Genomic DNA, 23,440 nt, shown 5'->3' with positions numbered 1-23,440 from the left:
CTCAGCTTGCCTTAGTCCCGTGTGGTGTTCGCTTTGCCAACAGCTAAAACCAGATTATTTGTTAAGAGAGGGAATATTTCCCTGAGATCCTTGAGAGTTACTAAGCCTAGAGTCATTGAAGTCATTAAAAATCAGTCACATTCAGAAAGGGAGCAATAAAGCAGATTATTCTTGGCTGTGTTGTCCTCTGTTTGATCATGAATCCTACCTGGTAACAGTGAGCTTGTTTCCTTTCACTTCCATGGTGGCTTGTGGTTTCTCTGGAGCTTGCCCAGGTCTTTGGTTGTGGATATACACGTCTGGTTCAGACACAAACTGACCTGAACAAAGAGAGGTTTAAAGCTCTTCATACCCTTTGTGCCTGTAATGCAAGCTGCTGCCTGGCACATTTGCAAAATCAAGCTAGCTGCTGCAGCCAAACCACTCCTGCCCGGATCACAGGGCACCACGTCTCCAACGCCGTAGGATTGCCCACACGGGGAGGGTTAAAGGCTCTACTTTTGAGTCAGCTACTTAAGCGGACTGGAGCAGCAAAGAATGTTTGGGAAAACAACCTCCCTGTAGGCTGCAGGATTCACACATCGTAGGAGAGCTGTGTGGGTCAGGGTGTTGTCAAGGCTAGTCAGGCCTCTTCTGAAAGCACCTTCTCAAGCTGGGACTAGGAATGACTTCTTAGTTTATGCATCTTTTCTCTCGGAGGTCAGAAGTTTGGAGAACTAGGGCTGTTACCTTTTCTTGAGGTATCAACCTTGCCAGTGCGGCTTAGTTAGTCGTGGTCCCTCCATCTCATGTAAGCAGAGGGAAGCAAATAAGCTTCAAGCCACGCTGGGGCAAATGTTTCCAAAGGCAGACTGGGGCAAGGGCTGAAGACAGAGCTGATCAGCTTGGGCGCAGCCATGTTCTACAATGTCCATGCAGCTTCCAGGACATTTTCCCCCTCAGGACATAGAGATCAGCTAATTCACTCAAAGATTTGGCAAAACCCTTTCTAGTGTCTCTCTCTACCCATCACCCCATGCCCAGCTCTTACCTATCAGCCCATGTGCTGCCGCAGAGAGCTGGTTTTCAGGGGGAATGTAAATTCCCAGGAAGTCAACATTAACAGGATGATTCTTCCACACACGGTGCAACAAAACCATGAAGGACATTTCCTCTCCCACAGTGATAGTAACATTGCTTTCTTTCTTCACAGATATGAGAAGCCTAGCAGACACACAGAACAAAAGCAAGGACTCAGTTCAGCTGCCCACATGTGAGCATCTCATGCCCCTTGAGATGCTCTGGGACACTCAGAACATGCACACAGGGCTGGCAGATATGACAGAAGACCCATCAGAAACTCGTGGCCTTGGGAGCAATACCTAGTGGCCTGGCAGGACAGTGTTAATACAACATGGCCTGCCCGTGTTCAGGCAAACAAAGCCTGCCCTGCAGGTCTAAGATCCTCTTACAGCTAATGGAGATTTTGAAAGTGATTTCTTTGCGTAAACAGGTGTCTAGTGCTGCAGGGTATCCAGCCTGGCTGCTAGCTGTTAATCTGCAGGTGAAGGTCTCCTGGACATTGTGAGTCACATCTCCTAGCTGCTTGTAGACATCAGGAACCCTCTGAGTATCGCAAATAGCATTAAGTGCTTGTGTTCAGACAACTGATTCTGGCCTTAGTTAATACAATCAACAGCAGGGAGAGGAATTCAGCTCTTCTTACGTATGTTTGATCAGCTGAATCCCTCTCTTGGCTCTATCGCCTAAGCCCCATTAACTGTAACGAAAGCTCAGATATCTAGCTGAGATGCACATGTCCGCATGTAGGCGTGCTACGACCTGGATCCCACCCATGGCTGGACAAGCCCAGTGCTTTGTTCCAAGCATTTTCCATATGGCGGACAACAAATGCTCCTCAACTTACTGTTTCCGAATGATGTGTCCTGTGTCAGACCAGGTCAGTGTGATGCTGTAAGATCCATCTTTCAGCGTTATCGTTTCCGTGCTGATCTCCACTTTCAAGCCTTTGTTTTCGAAATAAAACCCAATTTTGCCAAAGTAGGTATTAAGTTTCTTATTCTCGATCTTCTTGGCTCCAATGAGCTGCCCATTGACCACGACTCCTGTGAAGAGCAGAGAAGCAGATGTGGGCTAAATCATGCTGCCTGGCAGTATGCTTCTGATCCATTTCAATGCACAATAGAAACAGTTATATTCCAGCACCATCAGCGGGGGTTTAATGTTCAGCACGCTCTTGCAGATCTGTTGCAGATCTGTTGCGTTCTTTCAAATTTCTTAAGAAGGTAGCTGCTAGGGTTGGAAGACAGTATGAGCTCTTTTGGCGTCATATCCAAAATATCTCTTCTAAATGCCCCATTGTAACACTGCCTGCACCAGTGCCAGAGAGGAGTCTGAGGACCTGACAGAAATCGCTTGATTCTCAGCCATTTCTGCCTTTATGAAGAAAAGCAGCCCCTGCCATGTTTTAACAGGCAGACTTCAATGACTGGAAAGGCAAGCACAGGAAAACAAACAAGATTCACCCTGAACTCTTTTAAGTCTTAGCTGCTTGAATGCAAGCTGCAAATTGGATCCCAGGAACGAGGTTCTGCCCTCTGATCACTGAGTTGGATTTACCCCCGGAAACTTGATGCTTCCGATTTAATGTGGACCAGGAGTGACCTTAATAGCACGCGAGTATTTGTTTTTAATAAAATTTATTTAATGAGAGCAAGCAACAGGCAGAAATCATAGAATAATTTAGGTTGGATCTCTGAAGGTCCCTGGTCCAAACCCCTGCTCAGAGCAGGTCCAGTTAGACCAGGTTGCTCAGGGCCTTGTTTAGTTTAGTGTTGAGTATCTCCAAGACTGGAGATTTCCTCACCTATTTCAGCCGGTTTCCCAGTGTTTGGCCATCCTCACGGTGAAAAAGTTTTTCCTAGTATCTAACCTCTAACCAGAATTCTACCTGTCGCAATGTGTGTGCGGTGCCTTTTTTCTTTCTGCTGTGCATCTCCTAGAAGAGTCTGGCTTCACCTTCTCCTTACCTTCCGATTATGTACTTGTAGATAGCAACAAGACCTACCCTGAGTCTTCTTAACACCAAACAAACCGAGCTCTCTGAGCCTCTCTCTGTCCTGTGCTCCAGCCCCATAATCATCTTGGTGGCCACCACTGGAAGAGTTTGCCAACTCTTTCTTTTACTGGCAAATCCCAAATGAACACAGTACTCCAGATGCGAAAGGAAATAATCACTTCCTTTAGCCTGTTGGCCAAACTCTTGTTAGCGTGTAGTACTCCTTATAGGCATTTCCTCTGCTCTCAACACCTTTCAGACCCTGGAGGAAGAAAAGTGCTACAATATAAACCATTCTTTTTATTCCCTTACCAGTACCAGGATCAGAAACCAAGTTTAGGATCTTTCCAGGCTCTGAGTTGATATTAAAGCAGATGTTCCTCTGGCTCTTGGGCAGATGTATGATGAAATGTGGGTCATTGTCGACTGAAACATAAAAGTAAAGAAACAGACATGAGAAATAGGCCAATACCTGTGCAAGATGTACAGGATAAAAAGACTGAGACACTTTCCTCAGAGTCAATTTTGAGGCATGTTTCCACACTCCTCAGAAGGGGCCCATGCAAGAGCTAAGGAAGTTCTCAGATGCCCCTCACAAAAGCCCCTCAGACACTTTCTCCGCTGTTTAAGAAAAAGACATGACATTCTTGGCTAGAGGCACATTGCTGAGTGCACTGAGCCACTGGTTTAACTGGTTGACTGAACACTAAGAGGATGCCACAGGCTCATTCAGGAGTGCCAGAGGTTTTGCTTTATTTACTCAAGATGGAAGCCAGTCTCCGGGTAAGGCCAAGGACCCGTCTGGATACCAGCCAGCCAGGGACCATCTCTGAGGCCTAGACCTAGGAAAGGACCTAAAGGAACTGAAAGCAGGACTTGGGTGACACCGAAGAACCTCTGTTCAAAACCAAGACCCAAACATTCTGGGCCAAGCCGTTGCCCATTTCTGGACATATTACACTCCCAGGACATCAGTCTGTTGAACTAGAAAGTTCTCAAACACCTTAGAAGACCCGTGTGCCTACCATACTGACTTCAGGTCAGCATACATCCCTTCTACCCATTCCCCTCAGGACCCCACGCAGGACTTGTTCTCACAGCACATTCAACACCTTGGTGGGATAGGGCCCCTCTGAAAGTTGTGCCTCCTTTAAAATATCCCTCAACTGAGACAACTACCTGCCCCAGTCACTGCAGGTGGCTGCCTCCAGTCTTGTTTCGGAGTATAAAGCGCTGCTCAGTTCTTGGAAGGGAAAGTTGCAGGCAGAAGCCAGCTCTGGGGACTGGGTAGAGGTTGCCAGCTGGCCCTACCAACATTCAGATACATCCCTCTTCTCAGCGTTGCCTACTGGCTTACCCTGGCTAGCTTCCATTCATTTGCCTGTCTCCCTCATGTTTGGGAAGGACTTTCCTCTTCCTATGCACTAGACAAAAGCCCAGACCCTTGACTAGACATTTCTTCACAGGAAGCAGTAGTGTAGGTACCATTCAAGGGCGGAGGAGCTTTTGTCCTTTCTTGAATTTAGCCCTCATTCCTTTTTCTTTATTCTCACCAACTGCTTCATCTTCTTCCACTGATCTGCCCGACATTTCCAGGAATGCAAAGAATTTCCAGTGCAAAACACATGTATAAGATGGGCAGGTAACTCTCTTGCTCCCTTTCTTTTCTAAGCAGCGACTTTAACTGTCTCAAAGTCTTAGATTAACCCTTGATCTGTGCTGAGGAGTTTGACAGCTCTCTGGTAGCCATGTAACTACACACATTCAAAGACAGACACATGCACATCCCCTGAGTTATTGTAGTTATACAGCTTTTACATGCAATGGGTCTCCCAGCTGGTCTGTGTAAGTTAGAGATTAAACTGTGGCAAAGGCCCAAGTGTTAACAAGATCCATCAGTCATCAGCGCATTCAGAGATTTTTATCTATCTACCACAGAGCATTCATGCTATCATTTACAATGGCAGTACCTTTACAGTAGCTTTGCTACTGCAGACAAGCTGAAAGTGAACTCAATGAACATCCTCAGCCTCAGAGAAGCGTGCAGCAGAAGATGGGATCTCTGGGAGCATATTAGGGTCCAAACTAGTCTTGTGTTTGTAACATAGAGTATATATATTTTTTACAGCTTCATCTATTCAATTTGAAAATCACTCAGTATTTTATACAGAAAAGCTTCATACCTCAGAAATAGATAGATTTGCATGAATTTGATTGTGGTGGCTTTCCCTTTGGGATGTACATAATTGTGCCCTGCACACATCATCAGCAGGGGTTGTATCTAGGACCTTTCACATTGATGCCCTCTGCAACAGCTATGGAGTAGCTTCCTCAGCTAGCCACAGCAATTGATTTATACTCTGTGGACTAGCCCCTAAATGGAGATGCAGCTTGTACACAAACCAGAAAACGCAACATCAAAAAGCAGGCCAACTGATAGACACCTCCACCAGTGTGGGAACAGACTCAGTGCAAAGCACTGCAAGAACTTTAGGATAAATTCTCTCCTGTAGTAGGTAGTGCAAGAGATATTTGCTTTTTATTAGGTAAATAATGCACTAGCTGAGGAAGGACCTATTGCAAAATTGCTGTGTCTGATCTTACTTCACTCCAGTGGTCCCTGCTACACTGGCTGGTTTAACCGCTCATAGGTGCTCACCATCCTGTCACAAAAGCTGAAGTCTCAAAGCGCCCAATAACTCCGGTTATCTCCTTTATGTATTTACTAGCTGATGAGTGTTGCTGTCTGGTATTTCTTTGCAGAGAAATGCTGTAGCAATAACCCAATACACCTGAAAAGAATAACTGGTTCCAGCACAAAACATAGAGATATCCAAAACCCTTGGCTGTTTTGCAATATGTACTGACTATTCTGGACACGGAGCTGTCGACAATAGCAGAGTATTGATGAGAATAAAGAAATGAGGCTTTGCATTCTCCGTTCCCCACTGAGATAGCTGTGAAGCAAATGTCTTTGCTTCCCTTCCTCTCTTTCTACCTTGACCCAGCTGAGGGTCTGCTATATCTGTATGCAGTTAGCACCGCTCAGATCCCACGCTGAACTGAGTTTTAGTCCCAGTTCTCAAATTATTCCTTTCCCAGCAGCGTCAATACATCTCAATTGACAGTGAGGGCAAAAAGTGTGTTTCAGAGCCCGGTCAACGCATCATCGTGTAAACAGAAGGCAACATCTTCTCTGACCAATGAGATAAAGATAAAACATCTCTTCTTATTATTCTATGGATGATGTCTATGAAACCTTTGGTGCTATAGAAGGCAACAGGAAAAGAGAGCGCTTCAACATCTTTTACCTCTGTTTATGCTCACAGCGGACACAGGGGGACTCATTTGTTCAGGCATGAAGCTCACCGGCACTGCTGTGATATTGGCCCAGGTGGGGATACCTTTATTATTATTAGGAGCATTTGGAGTTAATCCTAAAGTACCTGTTAAATGATAGTCATAATTAGCCCTTTGCTGGTATAGACATTTTTAGAACCGTAATTTTTAAACCAATGCAGTAAATCAGAGTCTGATGCTATGATACCAAAGTAAAGCAGGAAGAGCACAGTTTGCTACAGTAGACAGATTTGTATAAAGGAGTTAGGAAGACACAGAAGCTCTGCCTATGGAGAGGGAGTGCGGTTCTGAAGAGACCTGTGCACGGACAGGCAGAAAAGTCTTCTTTAGATTACCCATTCCATGCCTTATTTATAAAAAAACATTTTGGTACGGCCTACAATGTTTTCCACAGTCCTAAGCACAGATCTACTTAGATATTTTTACAAACTCTGTCCTCTGCTAAGGTTCAAGAGTCATGTCCCACCACCACTGAAATCCACCGCAGTCTTGACCCCAATTTCAATGAGATAAGTTTTAACTGTTCTGTCAAATACCAAAAGACAAAAGGGCCCAGTGCTAATATCACTGAAGTCATCTGCACCTTCCAGATCAAGATAACCGTGATCTAAATTAATCGGTTCGTGTCATGTATAAGGAATTCCCGCATGCCATATCAGTGCAGAACTGGTAGTCATGAGCTGTAGTACACAGTATAAGTAACAGTTATCTCATTCCTCTTTGGGTCTCCACTGCAGGCTTTATAATTGAAAAGAAAAAAAATGACCTAAACAATAAGAACTGACAGACATAAAAACCTCATTTCATTGAGCCAGCATCAGGATATTTTTTATAGTTATCCAGGAGTCTGAGAACTGGGAATGTAGGACATGTGCTTGGAGTTTCAGCAAAGTCAAAATCATTTCCAGTGTTAAATGCCAGGTGGACGATTTTGTCTGTCCTAGTAATGTAGGATGCCTCTTTCTTTCACAATCAATTGTAAACTCAGTGACGTATCTCCTCTTTATTAAAAATGGCCACCAGACTCAGCTATCTAAGGAGCTGATATTTCACTTTTGATGCTTCCATTACATCGCGCTTGCACTATTTTCCTAACAGCAGCAGTCATGCTTTTTCAAGTCACAGACCGGTGAGGGTGCAAAACAGCTGCTGTTAAGTTTTAGTGGATGCAAACTATTTACGGCTGTACAGGGATGACTTTGGGCCAGCTAGACACTCATGGATGTCAATGGCTATTGCTTTCAGACTGACTCTATCCTGCCTTGTTTGGCTAGACAGAAGATTGCTCTAACAAGGATCTTGGAATGTGTATTGAAGTAATGGATTTAAAGGAGAAATCCAGATGTTCAATTAACAATGGATGCTATATTGTTAGGACAACTAAGATTCCATGTAGGCTTGAGGCTGATTTATGACTATCTTGGGAAGCTTCCAAGGCCAAAAAGCAGTGATAAGACAAGGCCTGGTCAAGCTCAATTCAAGTGCAGGGAACTAAACGCATCTGTCCCAATTACAAGACATTCCATCTGTGACACTGTAGGCTTATCGAAAAGCTCATCCTTGTGGTCTTGGCACATTCAGTCCTCACTGAAGCCAATGGCTCCAAAGAGCACTGGTATAACAGAATGTTTTCCAAGTGGCTGAAGATTGTTCAGCTTTCCCTGAAAATATAGCCTAGGGTATAAGCACAAATACCCTGAGTGGACAAGGAACACGATATTCTTGCATCACAAGAAGAATAAAGCCAGAATGACAGCTAGAGTAAGTGGACAAACCGAGACACTGACCTGGGCAGCAGCCCCTTCTGGGGTCTTTGGGCTGGTCTGCCAGCATTATCTCATCCTTTTCGGAGTTCTCTATTAGCATGGATGTGAAGGGGGTGACAATATGATGGTCAAGAGACATCTGTAGGATGGATTTTGTGATGTTCCTCTTCAAAGCTGCAGTGGGGGCCATGTTTCTGGGTGGAAAATGAAATAGAAGACACAGTTAGCTGCTGCCATTGGCTGAGGAGGGCCGTGACACTGGTTACGTCTCCACAGACCAGTCACAGACACAAGCTGGAAGGATCATGGTGTAGTGAGAATGAAAGGCTAAGGATCTGCATGAATGACTCTCCATGGCTTCTGCAGGCTTTGGCCTGGACTCAGAAAGCCCAATACGAACTCCTGATCTCAGCAGGAGACATTTTACTGCTTCAGGGAGGATTCATCAGACTTCCTAAACACAGTGGACTTTATCCTGAACCCCTCCTTAGCTTTTACTTGGGGTCTGTGAGGTAAATGTCCCATTTGTTTCATTCACTCCGCCCCACAGCCACATCTATCTATCTGACCCTTATTCCCCTAATCAACTACACCAAAATTCTGTTCCCTGATATCTGTGAGTGCTAAGAATGGGAAGAGCATGAAGGGCTAAAGATGTCACTCATCTTTACTTGTATTTGTTTACCTTTTACCCATTTGAAACCTTCTGAGATGCTTTATCTCCCTGTGGACTCAGGGAGGACCAGATTGCTTTCAGGCTTCACTTCCCTCCCACTATAGGCCATGTTTCTCCTCACCTCTCTGCTAGCATCTGGTTAACAGTCAGATAAGCCCACAGCTTCCTAGTGAATTCAGGATCTGCATATTTGTCTTTCTTCATGAAGCCATCTAGCTCTTCGACATCTCGCAGGGTTTCCATAACAAGCTCTGCATTTGCCTTTGTAGTAAGCGAGAGAGAAAGATAATGGAGGGTGAGCCAGGAGAACGGGGCAACTCCAGGTTCTCTTCCTGGCCGACACTTTGCATGGCTGGTATTAAGGACCCTCTCTGGCTCTGCCCATGGTCACATCTAGATCAGAAAGTTCCAGCACTGCCGGCCCAACAGGCATGGGAAGGGGAGCTGTGGCAAGACGGGCTTTGTTAAATACAGTTTCAGTGACAATGATAGATAAGGCAGACAGCAGCAGTAACTAAAGAGGGGGCTACCGCATGCCAGAAGAAGCAGCAGCAACTTTTCTGCTGCTCTTAACAGAGCTCTTAACAGAGCCCTTCCTTTGGACTTTTCATGTCCAATCCCTATTGTGCAACAGAGGCCAAACTCTGCTTTCTCCTCCAGGCCCTTGGAAATCATTGTGTTTCGGCAAGGAAGAATATCGAATGTGTTTGATTTTTGCAGCAAATAATGAACAGCAAATCCTAAGCCCTAGAAGAGTCCACAAAATTGGGGTCTTCCTCAGAAACAAGGATTTGGTACTTCCCCCTGACCCATCCCACTCCACCTGGAACAGCAGCCCTGAGACACAGGGAAAGTCTCATTCCACATGCCACAAGGCAGCGAATACAAGGACAGTGCTAGGGCTTGCCCCACACCAGCTGGAACCTCCTCTGCAGTGGGGCTGCAGTGTTAAAGGATCTCCCCTACACCTCCACAAAACATGAAGGAGGACTCCATAGTTTTAGAGCAAAACTCTGACTTGCAGTTAAATTTTGTATGGCGCAATTCTTATTAGAAGGCAGTTCTGCTGCAGGACACGGGCAGTGACTGTCCATAGCTGTACTTGAAGCTATTGTGAAACATTAGTTGGACAAACCCTCTACAACACTCCTCGTGCTCTCACCCAGGGCCCAGGCATACAAAACACTCTGCCTGCCATAACCGCCAGTAAAGCGGCTGTGCACATGAATGAATGTCTTCTTGTATCCTAGGGAGAGCTTCACTCACTGCTGTAGCTGTGACTATGCTTTCCAAGTGCTGCAGGTTTTCCGTGTCAACCTTCCCAGCCACTACTATCTCCGAGCCACCAAAGTAGTTGTGGAAGCTGCTCTGGGTGACGTCTGATACCGACTCCTGGGGGTAGTTGAACTGAATCTTCTTCAAGAGTGGGGTGGAGACTTGGTTGTAGAATTTCTGTGAGATGGAAGGAGACAGAGAAGTGAGTCTCTTGTACCTGAAGCAACCCACCCACATATGCCACTGTTTCTAAAAGGAGGGCAGGAAACAAAACTGGGAACCTTAATGGGCAAGAGAGATTTTTTTTGTCCCAGAGGATGCAGAAGCCTTTATACTTAGGCCTTAGCATGCCCTTACATGGGTACAGCAAGGAGGACTGGCCCACGTCCTGTCAAGCCAAAAGATGACCAGAAGCCCGTGGGCTATTATGAAGAAACTATGTTATTCCTAGACCTAAAAGGCTTGACAACAGATATATATGGGCCTAAATTTGTATGCAGGTTGGTCAGCTCCTGGCTATTGTGTGAGACACTCATACATACAACTGCTTTACACCTAATTCTTGCCAAAAAGTAGGCCTGTATCTATCTCACTTGTATTCACTTCTGTGCCACAAATTGTTCCCCTTTCTGACCCCCACTGTAGCTGGCTGATTTGAAGAGGGATCCAATCACAGCTCGGTTTAATTTATGGCACCAGGGAATAGAGAGGAAAACGGGTACCCACACAGTGCTGTGGTTGAAGGCTGCATCATACCAAGGGGCTGCACTCTCAAAGCAGCTCTGTTTGAAGGAACGTTGTGTAGCAGGTCCTTTCCTAGCACACCTGCTAGACATGTTGTTATTATATGAGCTACTTATGAGATCTTGTATTGGGAAAGAAAAAACACGGGAGGTCTTCATAGGTGATGAAACCAGTAATTAGAAATGGAATAAGGATGTAAGAGTTTGGTCATCAGCAAGCGTTGCTTGTAGATTTGGATCTAGAGAATCCTAGAACTTAACCCTTTCTTATGCTGGTAAAGTTTGCATTAGGATCTGTCATTTATAGCCAAGCCTTTTCTTAGGGCTGAAGTAGCTAGAGGTAAAACCAAGGCCTGAATTTTAATTTGGAAGCTCTATTTTGGGGTTAGGACGGTTTAATAGAATATAAATCCTACACAGAGCAGTAAATACATATTATAGATGCTGTAAAAATTGTAACTAGGAGCTCTTGAGTTAATGCATATGATGATTGTTATCTTGCAGAACTCTCTCTCCTTGTGATCCCCCTGTGAAGCTACGGTAACTCTACTCTTAGTGGAGTTACCCGAGCTTCACAGCTCTGAGCAGAACTGCACCCTCATTTTCAGAGGTGATGGGCCAGAAATGCACCTTCATTTGGGCGGAGGTCTCCTGATTTCCAAAAATCCTTTGGGCCATGCCACGGTTGTCAATTGCAATTCTCTGCAGGAAATCGTAATCTACATCAAACCCAATCCCAAGGCAGAATAGAGAGAATTCATCCTTCAAGCTCTGCTTCACATTCTTCTGGATCGTAGTCAGCTTTAGTTCACCTTTGAGACACACAAAAGGTGACATTCATTTGAGCAGCTGTGGAAGTCTCCATTGGGATAAGAGCGTTCATGCTCTTGCAGTGTCTCTTGTTCTCCTTTAACTATAAGGGGAGTCGAGACATATAGTTCAGGTGCCACATCTCTGTTTGGCCAGTTGAACCCTGCCTATAGTGACAACATTCAGGCTTCTCCTGGATGGAGATTAACTAATTCTTTCCAGTGAAGCTGATTCCTTTGAATTATCTTTTAGCATCTGATTCTTTGCATACCCATGGCTCTTATTAACTTCCAGGGGAACTTTGCATTATAATTGCAATGCATCTAGACTACTCCCAGAATTACTGGTTCAAGCTCTCTGCAAACTAAGGAAAATATTTCCATAATGGTTTTACGTTGTTTGTTTGTTTGTTTGTTTTTTAAATCTTTTAATAGCAGTTTCTCTTCTGAGCTGGCATCTTGCAGTAAAGGATTGCTTTTGACCTGTACCAAGTCCTACCAAAGTTCTTTTTGCTGTTTTGTTTTCCATATTTGGATGTTTAACCTGGCACTTCACAGATCTGTTTGGGCTGGGATTATTGGAAGAGGAAATTTTCTGTAAGATTGTTGTGATTACTTCTGTTATAGGACTTGTGCATCTTTGTAATTACAAGAAGTACATACATAACTTGAATAGCATATCCTGCTCATCTTTTGATAGGTTCTGTACAAAGTCCCAGGGCACCTATAACACTTGGCAAAAGAACAGCACAGACATTGGAAAACAGGGCAACAGATTTTGTTTTAAACTTACTCTCAAAGTATCTGCATGTTGCATGAATTTCTCAGGCTAATTTCATTGGCCTTCTCACCTAAAGCAGGATCCTTACCTACTGTCGGGTCTCCGTCAGACACCAATACAATCATGGAGACTGAGTTAGGGTCCAGCATCCCTAAGTTTTGGGCTTCGTTCAGGATGAATGTGGCTCGGAGAAGAGCTTCATTGATATTTGTGCCTGTTGAAGACACAACGAAGAAAACAGGTATGACTCTTATCGATTCTTCTTTTGAATACAGATTGTTCTGTGATTCTAGCAGAATTAACCAGCACGGACAAAAACCTGAGATTAAGGCAGTAAAAACTCTCTTCTGTGATGTTTAGGGTACATCTGCTAGCACTGTCTGGTTCTCTGAAGAAATAGTAGCTGAAAGGTGTTGCATGTGGGTCATTGAGTTAAATAGACCTCTGATTTTTGTCACTTATAGTTCCACCATTTACTGAAATTGACAGAATTAGTCCGGATTTACATCAGTGTAAGTAGAAATAGACAGTAATCCATCTGCTCCTGGGTTTGTTCACCGGCGTTTTACTCTGTTCTTACCATGATGTTGAAATACATGAATAGATATTTATATGAGTTTATGCACGTTTATGTATATGCACAGATACATATTTTGCACAAAGTTACATTAAAAGGCCAGAGTTTGATAAGCTTTTTCATCCTGGGATGTCACCTCCATCGAGGGACCTCCCACTCCCATTAATCCCATCTGTGATGTTGGGAACTATTTGCTGTGGGGTGAAGTAGTGGGTTTGCAGGCAGGTCATAGAATATGAAGAAACTTTCTGTTCTGGGACCAGTCTGTTCCTTGGACATCCTGATTGAAAAATAAGGGTTTTGCGGTTACTGAGCTTGAGGTCTTAGTGAGTTCGGAAATCTAAAAGTTTGGCTTGTGACTCAGAAGGAATTGAGTGAGAAATGAGTATGAGAGGACTAGGACATGGAGGCTGAGCACGTAGAAGCTAATTATTTTCTTTGTCAAGAAAGAAAAAAAAAAAAACCAAAAAACAGTGGTTTCAGAGACAGGATAATCAAATGCTGCATTCCAGACTAGCTTTGCTGGATGGGAACAGGTCTCTGTTAATTCATTCGGGAAAGCATAATCAGGTGTAAGTGGGGCACTGTACTAATATCCCAGCATGGGTTCCTACTTCCAGCACACTAGTGATCTTCGTCAAGTCTGTAACTGTATGTTGATCCTGCCTTATGTGCTGACATTGAAAGTTTCTGCAGCCGAAGGCTGCCTCTTACTCTCTTACAGCACAGAGCACCCGCAGGCTCTGATGTGGGGGAGAACCTCTGCACACTACTGGCATACAAACAGCTGAACAGCTACACCCAAACTGCACTTCAGAGAGCAATCGATTAAAATGATTGCCAGTCCCTTCTGTACAGGTAGCTCAACAACTAACAAATGAATGAAGCCTCCAAGGCCCTGTGAGACTGAAAAAGTCAACTATCCTTGTTTATTAGATAGGGAATGAAGGTACAAAAAGGACGAACTGTTTGTCCAGGGTGGCATGCAGTAGTAGATCATGGTGTAATCTACCGTCTACAGCCCATGGAGACCCTGGAGTCAGGCTTCCTATGATCTGTTTCACAAAACACAATGTAGCCCTGGTCTTTCATGGATATTTGGGGTCTGTGGGCCTGGAGGTAGGCCCTAGAGATTAAGGGAAGTTGTATTATAGTGCTGTGGTAACACAGAGGGACACAGAGCTACAGATACCTTCTCACTGTTGGTATATGCTATTGTGGCAGTGCTGAGAAGGAGAAAGAAGAGTCTACAGCTCTTTTACTTCCTCCCTAAGCTGACATTTGTTGTAGCTTATTCAGTAGAGGGAAATCCCGTCCAATCCTATCCCATTCCTATCACAGCAAACTGAAGCCTTGCTCCCTTTTAGCCCCAGGTCATGCTTTTTCGAGCTAGGGAATTAGGCTTTTTGTTAAGAATACTCTGCCAATCTGAAGGGTGTCTGAGGTATCTATTCCCATGATACCTAACTTCCAAGACCATCTTGCAATCAAAACCTCATACCCCCATTGGGATGGATTGCCTGGATGTACTTCTTCGCATCTTCAACCTGCGCTGGGGTGGCCGAGACTAAATTATCTCTCCAGCATCGAACGTTGTGGTTGAAGTCAACAAGAGAGAACTGATCAGCGGCACGGAGCTCACTCAGGATTGCTTTCATGGCCTCAATGGTCTGAGAAGAACAAATTGAAGAGCAAACAAATTTAAGCTTTCTGTTGTTGAAAGCATCCTCTTAAAGGGAGTCCAAGAAAACAGTTGCTCATGAATAATAACACCAGCACCGGAATCCAAACTAACATCGTTAGCCAGATCTCTCACCCCGGGGCTCTTTTACACTTCTTGAATAGAGTAGAAATTTTCTTTCAAAAAAAATACAGGTTGAAATGCAAATAGCAAGAACAGAACCATACACTTCAACCCCTCCTTGCTTAACATCCTTGCTCATTTAACAATGAGAGAAAGAGGGAGAGTGAGTGAGCGAGAGAGTAAGGGAGCGAGCGATGTCTTTGTGAGACATCGTGGTCCAGGAGAGCGAAATCAGCACAACAGTCAGGAAATTTATTTCTGTCTGCAGTACTGTCTTTCTAGCCTAGGTAACATCTGTTTCAAGATGTGCAATTTAAACAAGTGACAATTAGTCTATGTTCCAGTTTTGCAACATTGATTTCCCCAAGGAAGCGATCTGCCAAGCCTTAGTATTGTGCTCTGAAGCAAACTCAATATACAGAGATGGCCCCAAACTAATGCTTGTCTAGCCAATTCTTAAAACACTCCAGTGACACACGATCTGCAATCTACAGTCTCCTGAACTCTCCTCTCAGTACTGCAAAATATATGTATATTTTTAATAGCTAATATAGGTCTCTTCTGCTGTAAATCCATCTGATTCATTTTTATCCTACCCTTGGTGAGCACAAATGTCAGTTGATCAGTTTTCCTTTTGGAACAACTTTCTGCATACCTGAAGGCTGATTATATCTCTCCAAGTCTTCTTTTGCAAAACACTAAACCTAGCTACTTCCTCCATTTCCCCCCTCCATGAACTGTGTTGTCTAAGCCAGTCTCACTGTTCTTCAGTAGGCAGTTAACAATTTGTCCACAATTTTTTGAAAGCAGGGACATTAGTACTCCCACTGAGACTTCCTCAGCACTTAGTAGAGGAGATTTGAGAAAAATGGGGTCAGGGCCTTTGCAAAATGCTTTGTGATCTGTCAATTAAAAATGTTGCTTAAGAGCTGAAATCATTATTCTGATGACATCACCTCTTGCAACAAGGAAGGAAGGAGCATTACAAATAAAGAGTAAAATCACAACGTCCTTCATTCACCAAACGTTCACCAGCTTCAGTGGGAATGTTGACAGAACAAAGTATAAGGATCTAACCTTTTGAGTGCCTGTCTGCCACACAGTTATATGGCAAGGCACATGGGAAAACTTAGAGGCAAGTTCTTTTTGCAATAGAGTTCAAAGACTTACTTGTTTCATTTTAAGTCCCCACATTGAGCCGCTGACATCTATAACAAATAAAATGTTTTTGGGTAGAGGATCAAGATTTTCCGGAGCAAAGAAGTGAACAAAATAGCCATTAAAAATCTGTAAAAGAAAATTAAAAAAAGCAAACACACAGTAAACTGAGCCATGGTAAAGATGCCAGGGAATGCAAGACAATAACAGAACAGAAAATGCTATTCTTCTTTATGGGCTGAATCTAACTTTCAGCTCTGCAGGTCTCTGTATTTGTAGCCTTACACCATCCCTATATTTCATAGTCCTTACTTTTTATCAGGGAAAGCAGAAGCTGGTTTTTGGAGAAATGCCACGTACTGGCATGGGGATTAATGACAACGTTTAAAAAAAAACTGTTCTGGCTATAATAATTCAACCCGTAACTCTACTTCATGTTAACATAAAAATAATGATGTTCTGGTTTGTCTTCTTATGATATATTGGTACAACTTTCAAAGACTGTCTTGTGATTCAACCTTAAATCACTAGAGTGGTGCTAAGTATAAAAGAAATTGGCTCATGGACAAGAGGGGAAACTACTCCTAACTATTTGTAGGACCATGTCCTAGTCATAAATTCAGTAAATCCGTTCGGGCCACTTAAAATCTGTCTGTTCTTTCAGTTGGCCTTTCTCATTCCTGTTCTGCCTGAGCATGCCAATACGGCTTCATTTCTGCCTAGCGAACTGCAGATTTTATACAGTGATGAAATTTAGCATAGTTCGCTTAATGACAGCAATTCCTGCATTCACAAATCTCCCTTCGTGGTCAAACAGCAACACTTACTTCCAGTTCCCCACCCGTAGTTTCTCTGTTCACATCATATTGCACGACAAAGTTCCCGTCTACTGCTGTAGAGGAGCAGGTGGGGCATTTTCGTTGTTGAGTCATTGTTGGCTTGAAAGAAACATGAGCCTTGAAATGAGAAATGATCATCAGTCAAATGTTGTGTGAAAGGTAGATCACTGAAACAAAAGTCGTTCATCTATTTATGAAATATTTTATCTCACTGACAGCTTTTCTAATTTCTTTATTTATAATTTAAATGGGAAATATTTTTTGCTGCTTCAAAACACTGAGGTTTGCTTGGATTTGATGATTCAGTAGTAGCAGCTATGACAGAAACAGGATGACACGTATCTACAGAGCCACATATTTCAATCAGAGCTGGGCAAATGGTTTATTGCGAGTAATATATTGGCTTATTTAACACTTTCCTAGTTGAAACAATCCCTAATTTTATGATTTGTAATAGTTTTTTAATTGATTTTTTCTTCTGGTCAAATGAGAGCTTGTAATTTGTCCGTGAATTGAGTACTAGAAATTAATTTCACTAGTCACATGTCATGCAGTCTTTTCTACTATTGGAGGGCTTATCTAAACACAAGAACTACGCTGGAGAAAGCTAGGGTAAGCGTGTCAAAGGAAACAGGGGATCTAAAATAACTCCCTGTGCAAACATTTGCAGCTGAAACAGACCGTGGAGTTATTCCAGAATGACCTTTCCACTTGATATTCATGACCTAACCTTTTTACATATAGCGGTTCCTGTTATTTTGCATTGCTCTTTCAGAATTCCAAACGAACAGATTTGCACAAAGATGGAAGGCTACACACTCTTTCTATACTGCTGTCACTGTAGCATTTGACCATCTTGTACACACAGTTAAGTTGCAATAGTCAAGATAATAGAGGATTCATGGGGTTTCTGGCCTTATTTCTTTTCCAGGGCAGATTACCTTCAGTTGCTGTTTTTGCCTCATAAACTTCCTCTTGTTAAGTTGAAAATTTCCCACAAGCATACCACATTCTTTGCATGCTTCTAGCAGATATGGGAAAATAACATAACTGTGCAGGAACAAATGTTGTGAAAAGTGCAGTTTTCATGAAATTTCCAGTCTGTGATTGTTACCTTTTTCTCTCCCTTGGAGATGGTGGTGATTCCATCAAAATGATCTCCGAGTGAATTAGGAACATGCACGTAGCGAAGTCCCTGTGGCTCAATAATGCGGACATCCACCTAAAGGCAGAAGCAGCCAACACTTAGTATAAAGCAGTGCTGCTGCTGTACCAGGATCTCCTGAACCCTCCAAGGGCAAACTGCAGATAGAGAGTGGGATGCTCTTAAGAATGCTCCTGTAGGGCTAGTCTCACTCTTGGTGGGGATCCATGCAATGTTGAAAGTAAACCAGAAAGACAACCAAAAAAAAAAAAAAAAAAAGAGTGGCCAGAGAATAGGAAGAGTTTGGTGGAAATGCTCTTTCCTCTTCCTTCTCCCTCTTCCTTGGGCAGGTGGGGAAAAGGAGTCAAAGGTGATGCCATCGTTTATGCTGAAAGCATGAATGAAGCATAAAGTGACTCTGCCTAAGTGTTGCTACAGTACTGAGGCCAGGTAGCCCTGTATCCTGTCTGTTGACGGATAATAGAGGACACCTTTGGATGTGTGTAAGAAAGAGGGTAAGAATAAGACAAATCAATTTCTGTCAATTCATTCAGAGAACATCTGCTCCCATAGGAGCAGTTTCTCATGCAGTTGGAACTATTGTGAGAAGCCTTATTCCAAATAAAGAGCAAATCTTGCTCACCTTCCTTCAGCCAAGGCAAGTCCACACATAGGTTTAAAGGGACCAGGACACAGGTGGTTCTGATGAGAGTCAGCCGTAATAAAGCATGGAGATGCTCAACCATGTCAGTATAAGTGGAGGAGGACATATTTCCTCCTCGCTGAACGTAGCTATATAGCTCCTAGTTTGAAGTGTCTTGTGCTGGTCAGCACAGTGACTTTAAGGCTATTTGTACCAAACCCACACATAAGGAGGGAGATGTAGAAGAAGTGTGCTCCTTTGGGGCCCAAAGGAACCTCAGCCTTCTTCTCGGAGAGGATTCACCTGTGTGGTGATAGCTGCACACACCAGCTCCACCTTACCTCCAGGTGCTTTGCCAAGCGTCCTGGCTTCACAGAGATAGTATGCTCATAGGAGCTCAGTTTTCTCCGAATCATCTCCTGGTAATGAAGTTCAAACTGGATCTTTGTCCCAGGGGGCACGTTGACTTCTGTTTTGAAGTTTTCCATATCCAATGCATTGCTCCTGAAAAGTTAATGGTGGAATTATTTTAAGAAAGTACAACAAGACAGAAAATTTCTTTGCATTTTGTTTTCGAGTTATTCATTTGCTGAGTCTAACTGTGGCCTGTACCAGGGAATTGCAGTTGTCTTTTAGCATAAGATCTTTTGTCAAGCTGAGAGCAGAAATACAAGGTAAGTCCTTGATGAATAAATATCATGGTTGCTGTAAGTGACTAAAACCTGCCCCTCCAATCTATTTTTCTTCCTAAGGTCCTCCTTCATCTCTTTTCTTCTGAGACAGATTGGTTCACTCCTCCCATGACTAAGTTCAGTACAAGATCCATATGCCAAAATCTTTGTACCTTACTATTCCAGCAGCTTTGCCTCTGGCTTTTGCTTGAGAATACATTCTTCTGGCTTCAGATTTTTCTCGAATTGAGCTAGTAAATGTTATACCATTTACATCCCTAGGAGAGAGAAGCACAGTCAGCTTGTAAAAGCAACAAATTTACAATCAGCATCTGCTTCCATGCTTTAGAGGAACATCACTGGAATCTAACCTGTTTATAACCTGGTGGGAACTCAAAGAATAAGGCTCTTATTTAATCCAAAAGTAATGAAGCCTGACTTCCAGTAGATCTGTATCTCTGTCCCTACCTGCTTTTCTATTCCATGCTGCCAACAGTCTTGCACTCTTATAGAGGATCTGCTCTTCTCCACCTCCTTCCCGCTTTCCCCATCTTTTGGGCAGGGCAGGTAGTAACTCATGTCACGGCTGTTTTGAAACTATGCACACGCTGACTGATAGATCAGTACATGTCTGCTGATCAGTGAGCTGGCTGCTGCCTCTCTGAATGGATACTGAACCAGGCTAAAGTTTCCTTCTGTTTAGTGAGGGCTCACATTTGGGATTTTCTCTCCTTTGATCTGGTGCCAATTTGCACAAGACAGGTAGGAGCTTAGTCTATTTGAGACTTCCACCCTTTTGTCAAATTTTGTTAACATTGGCCAATGGCCCAAAAATTATCGGGGAGGAAGAGATGGTCAGACAGATAGTACAATAACATAAGCCTTTTCTCCTTGAGAAAGCCTGCTAAAATTACACTGGAGCTGAAAATTCATAGGAGGTGTTTTGCTTTTATGAATACTTCCTTCCCACCACGTTCTTCCTTATTACTGAAACTGCCAGAGCACAAGGCTGACGTCTGCCCACTACTTACATAGTAAAGCTGTCAATAAAAGCTCCTTTGGGGACTTGTACATCAAACACTACATGCTGGGGCCGTTTTGCATTATTCACCATTTTGGCTTGGATCATTGTGTTGGCCAGCCGTGATGTTATAGTGGACTGAACTTTGTAGCTATAAAGACCTATCTTGTCATCATCTTCCACCTGTAATGGACAGAATAACTGTCAATTTTGGATGCAGCTCACATCACATTAAAACATATTAGCTGAAAGGCAGGAATCTTTTGAGCTGGAATGTCTTCATTGCTTTGGATCATGTAACCAGTCCTTGGAATGACTCTGTGAGTGTAAGTCAGCACAGAAGGATTGCATGGTAATTCCTCAAAATGATATATTGAGGTAGAGGAAGCTTATCTTTTGAATAAAAGTCCTAAATAAAGGAGACTGGAAGCATTGATTACTGACCTAGTACAGTAGATGGTTAAACCACGGCAGTGTGAGAATGGTATTAAACTGGTAATGTTACAGTTTTGCCTTTGTCTAATCTGTTTTGTTGCTCATTTCTTCATATGTAACATAACCCTCCTCCCTCCAAGAGCAGTTGTACAAACAGCATTGTGCAAATAGTTGTCTGTTTAAAGAAAATAGGTTAATACTTGACCAGTGGTACAAACAAGGAACTGAACAAACAAAAGGATTGATTTCCAAAAAAATGGTTAACTAGAAAATCACTTTGTTCAGTATTTTTTTCCCCGCAAAGGAGGAAAAAACTCACCAGATCTCCAACGTACCCCCAGTCGGATGTGCTTCGCTGGAAAAGAAAAATATGAAGAACGTATTTCAGCAAAACTGAGGACTCAAATTGTAGCGGTTTTGAACTAGGAATCAGATAGTGGTAACTATCTAAAAGCTGCTTTTCGAGTTGGTCAGAATCAGTTTGAGTTCTCAAGCTTAGTGCGCAGATTCCTTCTGTTTTATTTCATATATTTATACATAGAACGTTGGAGCACATGATCTCCCAGCTGTGACTTAGAGGCTATCAAAAACTGGACAGTTCTCTTCCTCTTTATTTTTCTGTTCAAGAACTAAAATTTTTCTTCCTAAACACAAAGCACGTTCACAAAAAGTCAGACTTAGAAACCTTAGTTTTTAAGACAATTTTCATTTTTCTAGTAAAAGTGGAACATCTCAAAAAATAGACCTTTTTAGCTCATTTTGTTTTTATTTGCATTTATATTATTGCATTATAGACAATATGTTTATACTATTACTTATTGTGCAATCGGTATTATTACATTTAAATACTGATACATATCTGCTCAGCTGCACTACTTAGAAGAGCTGAAACAATGGTAGTTAAGGGTGTTTTTTTACTGCCATATGAATGCTCCCATTTGGAATTTATGTACAGAGGTGGTGACATCTTGTGGCTATGCTGTCTGAATCATTCTTTCTAATGCCTTAAAACTGTAACCCATTTGAGTGACCCTGGGATGGGATTCAGCTCACCTAGCTCTAGGGGAAGATACAATTGATTAATGCCACTATCTAATTTCATGCTATTTTCATAGCTAGTCAGCATCAGCTCTTTACAGTAAATGGAGTGGTTCCTTTCATCTGAAAACAGATACCTCCATTTGGTTGAATGAATCATGCACTAAACTATGCTGACTGTACTGATTAGGAGGACTGGGAGTCCAGTGCTGTTAGAGGTGCCCTAGGGTACACCTTTGACCTCCAGCTGTGGCTCCAGGAGGCCATGGGTCTCCTGTGGGTCTTGCATCATACCTGACACCTCATACAGATGTCTTGGACTCTGTGTTATCTCGCACACCGCCATATGCCTACATGTAGGCAACTGAACTGAGCCTTTCAACTCCACTGATGATGACTGAGAGCCTTGGAGAGACTAGATCAGATATCGATCACTAAACTATAGCAATGTACCAAAAGAGATCAATCCCACCTCATGTTTTAAAATAAAAGTAGGGCTTGAATCCAAGAGGATGCAAAATCACAGAAGCAGCTTATAACTGCTTCAGTCACATGATGCACCTAAGGCTTGCTATAAGTTTAGTAAGTTTGTGGGGAGTTAATTTGTCTATTGTTAGCAGGAAAATCTATGTCTGCATAAGAGGTGACATCTCTCACAGCAAGATCATTTTAATGAGCTGATTTTAAGGATCCCTTAAAGACAGACAGAGTGACTGCAGGATTCCCTGCCTGGCTGAGAACAAATTCAGGTTTTTATTTCACAACTGTACAGGCTCCGCCTGAAACATTCAGACTGGCATTTCAGGGGCTAGAAGTTTATGGCTCTGTAGAGACCCTCAAATGGGCAAAGCATAGACCTTGCTCAGTCCATCACAAGACCCCACAAACACCACTGTACAGGAAACACAACCCTTCACACCTAATAAAGAACCAAACTTTGAAGAATGACTGTTGCCACACATACCCTTGGGGTACGAAACATTACCACCATGAATACAAATTAAGACTGAACCAGCCTAAACTGAAACAAATTCAGTTTAGAACAGACCAAGACCTTAGCATGAAGGGAATTTATTTTATTCTCTACTACTTCTCTGCATCTTAGTGGAGCTCAGGCTTCCTGACTCCCCTTGGGAAAGGAGCAAAAAGCTTCCAAAACACATGCGTTTCCATTCTATTTGTTTTTGTGAGGGTAGGCAAGATGGGGGAGGTGTTGATAGAGACCTGAGCTCCTGCAGCGACTCCCACTGCTGTTGTTAGGATCGGACATTTTGTTGGGCCTTCCTGCCCACCTGGCATCTCAAAGGCTGCAGAGTGTGACTGCTCTACCACGTGAGGAGGACAGAGCTTTAGATAACTACTCTTGAGGTTTGAGCACTAGTGTGGTTATTGAAAACATGGACCTTGTGGGGGCCTCCGTGGCACTTTTGTGCTACTTTTGGCATTAGGATTTGTGGCTGATCCTTTTCTTTAAACTGCAGCCAGTTCTGCTGAAAACAGCACTGTGGGGAAGCACTATCTTGTGCAATATCTTGTGGGTAGCAAGTTACTGATTAGAGTGGAGAAAACAAGTGCCTCAGGAATTGTTTTTAGGACCTGGTCTTCACAGATGCTGAGCTCTATTTTCAGGGTGCTGAGAGCC

General features: G+C 43.1%; 1 protein-coding gene across 2 annotated transcripts in view; it reads right to left on the bottom strand.

The window, feature by feature from the left end:
- The window catches only part of ITIH2 (inter-alpha-trypsin inhibitor heavy chain 2), a 28,995-nt gene that overhangs the window by 729 nt on the left and 4,826 nt on the right, over window positions 1–23,440 (bottom strand). For both annotated transcript variants that reach the window (XM_009677431.2, XM_009677432.2), the window contains 18 exons: window positions 21,080–21,115; window positions 20,336–20,508; window positions 19,478–19,582; window positions 18,975–19,137; window positions 17,961–18,068; window positions 16,835–16,963; window positions 16,020–16,136; window positions 14,547–14,715; window positions 12,557–12,682; window positions 11,509–11,690; window positions 10,127–10,312; window positions 8,982–9,121; window positions 8,206–8,378; window positions 6,370–6,504; window positions 3,371–3,484; window positions 1,907–2,105; window positions 1,031–1,203; window positions 209–320 (listed from right to left, as the gene is read on the bottom strand). In XM_009677431.2, the coding sequence (XP_009675726.1) occupies window positions 209–320; window positions 1,031–1,203; window positions 1,907–2,105; window positions 3,371–3,484; window positions 6,370–6,504; window positions 8,206–8,378; window positions 8,982–9,121; window positions 10,127–10,312; window positions 11,509–11,690; window positions 12,557–12,682; window positions 14,547–14,715; window positions 16,020–16,136; window positions 16,835–16,963; window positions 17,961–18,068; window positions 18,975–19,137; window positions 19,478–19,582; window positions 20,336–20,508; window positions 21,080–21,115 (2,540 nt within the window). The remainder of the gene's footprint in view (window positions 1–208; window positions 321–1,030; window positions 1,204–1,906; window positions 2,106–3,370; window positions 3,485–6,369; window positions 6,505–8,205; window positions 8,379–8,981; window positions 9,122–10,126; window positions 10,313–11,508; window positions 11,691–12,556; window positions 12,683–14,546; window positions 14,716–16,019; window positions 16,137–16,834; window positions 16,964–17,960; window positions 18,069–18,974; window positions 19,138–19,477; window positions 19,583–20,335; window positions 20,509–21,079; window positions 21,116–23,440) is intronic.

Source organism: Struthio camelus, chromosome 1, assembly GCF_040807025.1.
Source record: "Struthio camelus isolate bStrCam1 chromosome 1, bStrCam1.hap1, whole genome shotgun sequence".
Taxonomy (NCBI): domain Eukaryota; kingdom Metazoa; phylum Chordata; class Aves; order Struthioniformes; family Struthionidae; genus Struthio; species Struthio camelus.
This window is presented reverse-complemented; position numbering and strand designations above follow the sequence as displayed.